The following is an 11,491-nucleotide window of genomic DNA, read 5'->3' on the forward strand; positions in this document are numbered from 1 at the left end:
AAAAAAAAAAAAAAAAAAAAAAAAAAAAAAAAAAAAAAAGAATAGAAGAACATGAGTGATAAGGTTGAGTCTAGTGTTTCAAATGATATTCCTCAAGACATACTTCTACAGATATTTTACAGACTACCTGTTAAGTCTTTGGGTAGATTTAGTTGTGTATCTAAGTTATGGTGTTACTTAATTAACAACCATCAGGAGCAATTTCACAAATTTCACATGGTTGAATCTCAAAAGAAGCCAGATATCATATTTGATTTCGGAAATATTTACAGTTATAATAGATTCTACATTGTGGAGAAGCAAGAAAAAGGCAGTAATAAAAATAGGAAGCTCTTTGCTTACAAAGACGAGAGAGGCTATTTGGGTCTCCACCAAATACATGGGTATTGTAATGGTTTAGCTTGTTATTGGAATGGTGTCGGTTTGTCCGAAGTATCTTGTAATGGTGAATTGGTTTATTATTTCTCTTTTGCAGTTTGTAGCCCCAGTAGGGTTGAGAATCTAGTTACTTTCTCCCGTTTGAAGATTAGGGAGGATGAACTTATCTACGGATTTAGATTTGGATACGATCTCGTGAGCAACAAATATAAGGTGATTTGTATAATGAGATATATTGAATATGAATATTACATCTATACACTATGTAGTGCTAAACCATGGAGAAAGATTAGTAACCACTGGCCGAAACAGCATCCAATGGGTAATTGTGATTTTGATAGTAAAAAAAGGGTACCACCAATTTCTTGTAATGGAAATATCTTCTACGAGCCGGTAAAAAATGAACAAGAAACAGAAAAATATAAACGTAGAGCTTTGGTAGCATTGGATCTCCATGATGAGAAGATTCAAATAATTAAACTTCCATGTGACGATGAATTTGTTTCAAATTATAATAATGGTTACTATTCTCCCTCGGCGTACAAAGGATGTTTATGTTATTCAAGAATAAAGAAATCTCTTTCTAATAAATTAAGGCAAGGTTGTACTATATATACTGAAAGACATAGTTAATTATGTATGGGTTAAGGAAGTTATTAATTTCGTTCTTCCAAGAGAGTTAGACAATGTTACATTAAAAAGAAAAACAAAGTTGTACAAACGTGTTGGTATTTCTAGAGGCGTTATTGTGAATTTTTCTAATCAGGTGATTCTGTGTTGGAGGTGGTATGACAAACAAAATGGTGAAGTTATACTGTTCTATAACGTGCATTCAAAGGAATTGAAGGAAGCAATACTTCCGGAAGTAGTAAGTTTTCAGTATCCTTCCTGGCATGACTTGTACGATCCTCGTCATGTTGGTTTTCCATTTCCTTCTTGGCACGACTTTTACATTTCCAGTCACGTAGAAAATTCTCTTTCTTTAAGAACTTTGGCGACAGTGACGGGTGATGGAAGAACAAGAGTACTGAAGGAATCTGGATATAGGAGGTACCTTGGACGAGAACTTTTTGACAGTATACCAAAAAGTAATCCAGAAGTTATTTCGATCTGAAAAGCAACTAATGTATTTTTACTGTATCATATGAATTTATCTGATCCGTTTGATAATAATGTTCATCTGTTTCGTTAGTTCTCTATGAAATAATACTTTAGATGAAAACATTACATGTTTTGTATGATTCCTTCCAAAAGAATTAATTAGTCCCTCTGGGCCTCTGAATAGGAGATGCCTCACAAATTTGTAGGCTTCTTATAAAACAAGTGGGAATAATCAGTCCAATTTACTTCCAACAAAACCTTACCTATTTCTTGCACGAATTAATTAGTCAATACTCACATCTACCAAATCGTGTGCTTTGCCTTTAGTGATCGCTGATTCACAGTGTTGATTCTTGCTAAGTTGCTATCCGTTGTGTGCTTCTATATAAGCTATACCTTTATAGTTCTCGTAACTTGTAAGGAAGAGTATCCTTAATTATTTGGCTCACGCACTTACTGTAAAAGGAAGTGGTGGTAGCCGGTTGGTGGTGCGTGCATGATCTTGTTTCTGTGGATTGCTTATGGAATGAATTTAACCATTGACACTTACTGAAAAAAGACACATACAAAAAGAGCAAGGTACAGACAGAACCTGCTCCTAGAAGAACATCGTGTACAGAATATTTCTGCAGCCCAGACTTTGCGTGTCAATTCTGTAGTTGCAGGAAATCCTACAACACACCCCATTGTTAAATTCTAAATCTAAATCTATTTCACAATCAAAATAAAGATTAAAGTGCTAAATTATAAAGAGAGACACAAGGGTTTACGTGGTTCGATCAATGTAATCTACATCCACGGGGTTAGGTTTCACTGTGATTATTGAATTACATATGGATTACAATTGAGACTCCACTAGTGAGTATTTGGAGCTCTAGTTTCTTGAAAGAAGAAGAAGAAGATAATAATAATACAAATTATGTTTCTTTCTCTACTAATGTGTCCTATCTAAAGTGTCTATCCTCTCTTTCTCTCTCCTGCCTTTCTCTTTATATAGATATTTACATAGTGGATGACAGATCACATATAGTGGGATACACCTAATATTTCCCCTATTTTCGGATCTCGTGCTACATTCTCGCACACTAGGAAATGAATCCATCTCGCACACTAACAAAAGCCCTATGCGATATTTTGCCCCTACATATTGTTCGTGCTACGAATATTCGCAAGGTAAACGTCTGTGAAGGAAATGTTTACGATATGTATGTGCCCGAACTTGAACCCGTGACCTATTGGTTATTCGCTCAGACTTAAACCATTTGTGTGAATTTCTGTTTGTGACATAAATCAAAGTGCCTGCTTCTTAGCCTTATCTTCGATCTCCACATCTACCTACTTTGATTTTCAAAGATTCTGACCGAGAAGATAAAGAACAAAAATGTTTTCTTGGTAATCCATCTTTGCCTTTGTTCTTTATCAATGAGGGGAGACTCCTTGATAGTATTCCATAAAGTTTTGGAAAACACTTGTACAATTATAATATATATGTGATTGTATATGCGATGCTTATGCCATGAATGTATATGCGATGCTTATGCCATGAATGTTTATCCGATGCTTTCATGTAATGTATAGATAATGTTTAGTTACTTACCTTTGTTCTTTGTCCATATTTAGTTCATCGTATCGCATTGTATTGTTGCTTCTTTTCCCTTATTCCTGCATAATAATAATATAATCATCATAATATATAGGTCTATGTGTGTCTAGTGTAGTATTGCTTCGCCTCCCTATGTAGAGGTCTTATTGTTGCCTCTATTTGGTCGGGCGGAAAAATCGCAAGCAGTCTTTACACTTTCATGCAACGACCCATTGATCTTGCCTTATCATCTCTTGTATTATTACCTCTTCAGGATATCTCTATGTGACAATGCGACAGGCCTAAGTACTCTCGTAAGTAAAAGCCCCATAACATTGTCGTCTTTTGACACAATTCATCTCTCTAATGGAGGGTGTCGTCCTTATCATCTCCCTGGTTGCCCCTTCAAGGAAGCTTACCTCTATCGAGTTAAGATTATGGCTCTTCCCATCCGGTATCAACAACCAGTTGATTTCGTAGTCTCGTATCCCACCACCGATGAAGTTTTGTGGTTACAAGACCGCACCCTAAGTGGGGTATCTTCGGACCGAGTGCATCATAGTTAGGACTTGTCAAGAGTGGCAAGACACGCTCCAGACGCCCCGGGCACTCTTGACTCAACCGTGTACCTCGGCACCCTGATCGAGTTTCTGCACTCCTTGAAAGAGCCTTTCTTTCCTTGGGCTCTCAATCTAAGATTATTATCTTAGATGAAAATTTAAGGTATCTCTCCCGGATGGGCACTTTCGTTTATTCTCGCCCCAAATCTCCACAACTAAAGTTCCGGGGTCGGTGTAGCCTTCCCTTGAGTCATGCCTTCTAGGTTCTCCGACTATGACGTGCGATAGGTCTTATTTATATGTATTCTTTTGCCTCTTGCATGTATGTGAACTAGGTTGCACACCACAGTTGGATTCTTAGCCAATCTGATAATAAATATCATTTCTGGTGCCTTTTATTAAGGTCTTATTCTGAGGTGTCACTTGTGCCTTATATTAAGGTCTTATTCTTTTTGTATTGTTGTAGTTCTCTATTTCTCTTGATGTGAGTTTCTCTTGATGCATTGATATCGCCCTTGATATCTCTAGTATGCTTCATGCGATGATAATACTTTTTTTTAGAAAAATTCTGCAAAAATATATGTGTAGGAGGTAGTATTTGAACTCTGGATCTGTTGTTTGCATATTTCTTATTTGACCATTTGTGCATCTTCTTCTGTGAGAAATAAACACACATTTATTGAAAGTTGACCTTCTCTGTGCGAAATTATTGCACACTGCTAAAACTTGACTTTATCTTCGCATAAAGCCTTTGGCCAAAAAATATGTGAAAAATTTGTGTGTGTGCGATTTCGAACGCATCCAGTTTATACTCTGCGACCTTGACCATCTGTGCTACATCCGGTGTACATCATAATGGAACAACCGCTTTCTTTGATTGATAACTTGGTTCCTTTGCTGTTCAAAAATGTGCTAAAAATTAAGCCTCATGAGGGATTCGAACCCATGATATTGAACTCATTAACTTCGCTCATGGCCATTTGTTCCAACTCTCCAACTCCTATTTGTGAGAGAAAGTCCTTTATTCGCAAACTTAGTCTAATTATCTTCCTGGCAGTTGTACATAATGCGTGAAAAAATATTAATGAGGTAATGAGGATCGATCTCTTGACCTCAATCTCGTACTCCTCTCTCTGGACGAACTGTTCCAGCTTCCAGTTTGTGTTGGTGCGATAACATTCGCACACCTTATTCCATGTTATCGCTCTTTGCATAATCACATCAGAAGTTTGCTTCTTCTTCATCCTCTTGTTGTCACGGACTTATGCTATTGAGTTCCAACTGATGTGTTTTGAATCCTGTTCTTAACTGACTGTACTGAAATTTCGTTGCTGTTGTAGTTTGATCATTGAGTTTCTTAAGCTTTCCTTCATTAAAACAAATACTTGGGTTTTGATTATTTACTGAATACCAGGAGTTATTCTTCAGTGAACTGCTACTTTATCTTGATTTCCAATCATTTGTATGCATCTTTGATGTGGATTCCTTCACTTTGACCGGCAAGCTTCTAATCAGAATTATAGGTTGGATTGCATCAAGTTGATTGATCCGAACTTCTCGAACTCCATCTGTTGTTACCTGTGGTTCAGATTTGCTGCTTTTTTTCTACTAGCCTTACCAATCTCTTTTCCATTCTTTTATTTTCGTCCTGCTGGTGTAAGATCCCTTGTTGCTGCTCTCTTCTTCGTCTGTGAGATTTGTCTTTGCAAACTAGGTGCGTCCGATTCTCATTTGTAGATGTCTATTTCTTTGTCCTTTACGTCATCTTTGTCCCTTAGTTTCTTCGCATAGATGTTTTATTGCTGAATCTTCGTGTATTTCTTCCGAGTTTCAGATAAAGGAAACTTCGTAGAAACCCATTTTTGCATCCCCTCCTTGCTGATATTGACTATGAAGTAAGTTGTACAGTTACATATGCATTTACTGAAATAAATTTTAGTTATGTTCTTCTACTTCGCGCTGTACTTGTTCTTTTGCTCTGGGTTCATTTCATCTTTAGAATTTATAGCTCTGTCCGGGTTCTTTCGCGCAACAACGATGCTCTCCTCCACCTGTCAACTTCTTTTCTAACTTTGCATGTTATTCTAAGATTTCCTCTATCAGCTGCAAAGATTTCTCTGCGAAGTTAGCAGATTTCTTGTTTCACAAAACTTTGCTCTATGGTTTGAACTGTTCTTCTCTACAAGAATCTGATTCCAAGTAGCTGCTATCGCGTTGTGTCAAACTCAAATTCTACTGTGCGAATTTATCGCACTATCCAGTCCTCTTCCTTGATGTTACGTTTAATTTCTTCGTGTTGTGAACCTGCGTAGACTTTATTCTTCTTTTCCAAATCTGATTTCTTGTTTACACGTGTGTTTTCTTCGCACTAGTTATTGATGATGATTCCTGTTAGAATACGGGCATCCAACTCAAAACCAATTGGCTATGAGTGGAGAGGCCCTAAAGGATTATAAACCGCAGGATCTTAGATTGCCCAACAATGTGGGACTAATAATTCCAACACGCCCCCTCACGTGTAGCCTCGTTGGGTCTAACACGTGGACAATTAAATTGGGTGACGCGGAGACAAGACAAGACGAGACAAGACAAGACGAGAATAGCCTGCTCTGATACCATGTTAGAATACGGGCATCCAACTCAAAACCAATTGGCTATGAGTGGAGAGGCCCTAAAGGATTATAAACCGCAGGATCTTAGATTGCCCAACAATGTGGGACTAATAATTCCAACAATTCCTCATGTGCTATCTTGTTCGCTTGCAACAAATTAAATTCATATTACTGATAAAGTTCTCCACTAAATTTTGTCAATGATACTTTTCTGGTCTTTTCTCTTGAGCGATGCTATCACAAGGTCATTGTAGGATTTCAGCTGGGGTCCGCTGATTTTTTCCTCTGTCTTTTACATTTCATGTGCAGAAATCTTCCAATCACTTGTAGCACAATGAAAATGTTTATTCTCCGTTTCTTCCCGTGTTGTTATCGTCGCATATATCTCTTGTTTGCCAAGATGCTTTTAATCCACCTTTTCTTCACAGTTAATGGGTAGCTCATCTCAACATTACTTCTTCGCAGCTTCACAACTTGCTCGCATGAACAATCTAATTTTGTAATGAATTTTTTCTAAAATTTTTGTTGAAAATTCCCAGATCTAGACAATTGTACACAGAATCAAAAATATGTGGAAGAGATTTCTCCTGTTGAACATATTGTTGATGTAGTTTGGTTGGATTTCATGGATATTTATTCAACTCTTCTTCTGTGCTTTCAAATCTCGCCCAAAACATCCATAGTTTCCCTTGTAGCTCACAGATCCAGTTGAATTTATCACCAACAATTGCTAATTTCTTTGAATCTTCTCCAATCTCACAAGCAGGTAGTGTTTCTAGCGCCAAAAATGTAGTTGCAGGAAATCCTACAACACACCCCATTACTAAATTCTAGATCTAAATATATTTCACAATCAAAATAAAGATTAAAATGCTAAATTGTAAAGAGAGATACAAGGATTTACATGGTTCGATCAATGTGATCTACATCCACGGGGTTCGGTTTCACTATGATTATTGAATTACAATTGAGACTCCATTAATGAGTATTTGGAGCTCTAGTTTCTTAAAAGAAGAAAAAGATAATAATAATACAAATTATGCTTCTCTCTCTACTAATGTGTCCTATCTAAAGTGTCTATCCTCTCTTTCTCTCTCCTTCTTTTCTCTTTATATAAATATTTACATAGTGGATGACAGCTCACATATAGTTGAGTACACCCTAGTTAGCAATCCGGGATTCGACAAACGTACGGAACGGCAAACGTACGAGTATTATACGGTTTTCTAAAATCCAGATTCGCTCCAAAATTCGGTCAATGGGACGTGATTCGTCAGTAATTCGGAACGCCATACGTACGTGTATAATTCGATTTATAAATGTGAGTTCGGCTATGAAAATTCGGTATCTATATATAACAAATAATTTGTATTTATAAGGTCATAGACCAATTTTATGCATATGTGTGAGTTATTTAAAGAAAAAATAAACTTAATATGATGATATTAATTATATATACAACATTAGTCATCCAAGAGGACGTCATATGGTGGTTTAGATGCTTGGTTAGTGAGTTTGAAATCTCTCTCACCTTCAAATCTCTTCAGTCATTTTTGTTTCATAAAAATTACAACACGTCTAATATTGGGTCGTGTATGCTCGGGAGGCAGTAAAGCCCAAAAAAGGGTCTTTGAAAACGTAAAAGCTAAAGAATTTATGGAAAATTAAGCGGACTTATCATTCGGGATACGTAAAATTCGTGAACGATTCGCGAATAATCCGGAAATGCCACATAATACGCGATTTGGGTTCGGAGTTGCAAACGTTCGCGAATAAGACGGTAAAACTCGTGATAATCATTCACGAACTTACTAACTAGGAAGTACACCTAATATTTCCCTATTCGGATCTCGTGCGAAATATCAGACTAGGAGTTTTAGTATAATTGTTCTTCCTTGAAAACCAAGGAGAGACCAGGAGATATTTATATTTATGTGTACACAGAATATCTTACAGGAATATCTTACAGGATCACATATTTGAGGAAAGCCTAAATACTCATTACAGTAGTTTCCTTATCTTACAGGATTCTCATAACTACCTATAATCTTAGGATATCTTCGGTGTCGTCATAGTATCCTTGACACGCCCCCTCAAGCGAAAGTCGGTGACAACAAGATTGAGCTTGTCTCGTAGAAGTGTAAAACGTGGAGTAGAAAGTCCCTTGGTTAGAATATCTGCAATCTGGTCTTGGGACGAAATAATACGTACAAGGAGTTCTTTCTTAGAAACCATGTCGCGTACAAAATGGAAATCGATCTCATGTCGACTGCGAGTATGGAAGACCGGGTTTGCAGTTAAATATGTAGCTCCTATTTTGTCACACCATAGAGTAGGAGGAGATATCAAAGGAATGTTGAGCTCACGAAACATGATCTGAGCCACACCACTTCAGTTGTTGCATTGGCAATGGCTCGATATTCAGATTATGTGCTTGATCGAGAGACTGTAGGCTGTTTCTTCGAGCTCCAAGAGATAATATTGTTGCCATAGTAAATAGCATATCCTCCTGTTGATTTTCGATCATCCAAAGAGCCTCCCCAATCCGCATCTGTAAATATGGATAATAGCGGTGGAGAATGATAATAAAACTGTAACCCATGGGTGAGTGTATGTTTTAAATATCGCAATATTCTTTTAACCAAAGCCCAATGTTCGGTAGATGGATTATGCATGAATTGACATGCCTTATTGACCACAAAGGCAATGTCTGGTCGTGTGAGTGTCACATACTGAAGTGCACCCACAGTGCTACGATACATGAAAGGATCCTGGAATGGTTCCCCTGAGTGTTTTGTGAGCCGTGTGTGTGCAGCAATCGGAGAAGAAATAGGCTTAGCATCTTTCATGTGTTGTACGTGTCAGGAGGTCAGCAATATATTTTTTTTGAGAAATCACCAAACCCTGTGAATTTGTCGTAGCTTCCAGACCTAGAAAATACTTGAAAACACCCATGTCTTTGATTGCAAACTCACCACCAATTAACGAGATTATTCGAGAAACCGCAGCAGAGTTATTACCTGTAACCAGTAAGTCATCAACATAGACCAAGAGATAGACAACCACCTGGTGTGTCCTATATATGAACAAAGAAGGATCAGTTTTAGACACTTGAAAACCAATGGCGAGGAGAAACTGATGGAGTCGAGTGTACCAGGCCCTAGGAGATTGTTTTAATCCATAGATGGATTTTCTTAGTTTACACACATGTGTAGGATGTGATGAATCGATAAACCCTGGTGGCTGGAGCATATAAACTTTATCATCCAGATGTCCATTGAGAAAAGCGTTGTTGACGTCGAGTTGTCTAATCACCCAGTTATTAGACACAGCAAGTGCGATAATCGTTCTCAAGGTTGCAAACTTTATCACTGGGCTAAACGTGGTCGTGTAATCAACTCCATATTGCTGGTTAAATCCCTTCGCAACTAGCCTGGCTTTGTGACGAGCTATGGTGCCATCATGATTATGCTTTAAGGTGAAAATCCACTTGTTGCCAAGGACGTTCATAGAAGGAAGGCGAGGAACTAAAATCCAGGTTCCCTGTTGAAGCAATGCATTCAATTCATCAAGCATTGCCTTTCTCCATGCGACGTATTTAAACGCCTGGGAGGCACATGTAGGCACCATCTCAGTTGGCGTAACTGCGGTAGAAAGGGCCAGTGGATACCGAGTCGCAGCAAAGACCTTGTTTTTAAATATCCCAGATTTGGATCGTGTGTGCATCCCCCGAGTAGGAGAAGATGTTGCAGAGACAGGAACTGTAGAATGGACAACATCCAGTGGGGGATCAGCATCAGATGTTGGTGGTAATGCAGAGCCTATGCTGGATGTGGGAGATGATTGTGGAACTGGAGACGGTGGTATGTCATCCACAGTGTCAACAACAGGTGCAACATCAGTGGGATGTTGATGGACAACCAAAGAGGGGAGCTGCACAGAAGTTACTGGCAGTGATGTAAGTGGAGAGACTGTAGTGTCTGCAAAAAGGAAGACAGAATCGTTAAATACAAGATGCCGAGCAATAAAAATTCGTCTTTGAGTTGGTTCATAACACTTGTAACCATGGTGCCGTGAACTATATCCCAGAAATATACACCGAATGGATCGATAGTTAATCTTGTGTTTATTATACGGACGTAGGTAGGGGTAACATGCGCAGCCAAACACTTTGAGAAACTTGTAATCCGGTGCTCGTTGAAACAAGACTTCAAATGGTGATAAATTGCGCAGTGAAGGAGTGGGTAATCTGTTGATGAGGTATACAGCAGCTTCGAAGGCATGATCCCAGAAGTGAGTTGGAGTATGAGAGTGAGCCATAAGTGTGAGCCCTGTATCAACCACATGCCGGTGTTTTCTTTCCACCGCACCATTTTGTTCGTGTGTATGAGGACACGACACACGATGAGCAATGCCAAACCGAATAAAGTATTGTTCTAGTTTTTGAAATTCACCTCCCCAATCAGATTGGACTGATTTTATAGTGCGAGAGAACATGTTTTCAACCATTGCCTTAAACTTCTCGAAAATACGAAACACATCTGATTTAAAAGTGATCGGATAAATCCAAGAATATTTCGAGAAATCATCCATAAATAAGACATAGTATTTGGAGCCAGATGTTGATATAGTAGGTGAAGGACCCCAAACATCTGTAAAAATTAAATCTAGAGGAGCTTGAGAGATTGAGTGAGTCATTCTTAGTGTTTGTCGATGACTCTTACCCAATTGACAAGCTTCACAGAATGAAGAACTCCTATTGTTAGTCACAGGTAACTTATTCTTATTTAAAACTATTTGAACAATATTATGTGCTGGATGTCCCAGCCTATAATGCCATACTTGTTGTGTTGTTTTCTCCCCAATTCCAATGAAAGCCTTCCTCGTTTTATTAGGTATAGTTGAAGGAAGGTGGTATAATCCATCTTTACTCTTGCCGACTAGAAGAACTTTCCCCGACATACGTTCCTTGATATAGAAAACATCAGGATGAAATTCAAAATAAGCATCATTGCCTCTGGTAAATTGTTGGACTAATAATAAATTTTTCTTCACTATAGGAACATGAAGTATATTACGCAATGTAAAAGTACGAGAACGTGTATCTAAACAAGAAGACCCAATATGAGTTATTGGCAAACCTGATCCATTGCCAATAGTGACAACATCATTGTCGTTGTATTCAACACGGTTTTGTATGTTTCTCACATCATGAGTAACGTGATGAGTTGCTCCTGAATCAGGATACCAAGATGGAT

At 38.1% G+C, this 11,491-nt stretch overlaps 1 protein-coding gene across 1 annotated transcript; it reads left to right on the forward strand.

The window, feature by feature from the left end:
* Positions 1–42: 42 nt before the first annotated feature.
* On the forward strand, positions 43–1,587 carry LOC113317097 (putative F-box protein At3g23960). Its single transcript, XM_026565238.1, has one exon. It carries the CDS (start codon positions 52–54, stop codon positions 1,009–1,011), a length of 960 nt encoding a protein of 319 aa, XP_026421023.1. The 5' UTR covers positions 43–51; the 3' UTR covers positions 1,012–1,587.
* Positions 1,588–11,491: the final 9,904 nt, after the last annotated feature.

This window comes from Papaver somniferum, chromosome 10 (assembly GCF_003573695.1).
Source record: "Papaver somniferum cultivar HN1 chromosome 10, ASM357369v1, whole genome shotgun sequence".
NCBI classification, from domain to species: domain Eukaryota; kingdom Viridiplantae; phylum Streptophyta; class Magnoliopsida; order Ranunculales; family Papaveraceae; genus Papaver; species Papaver somniferum.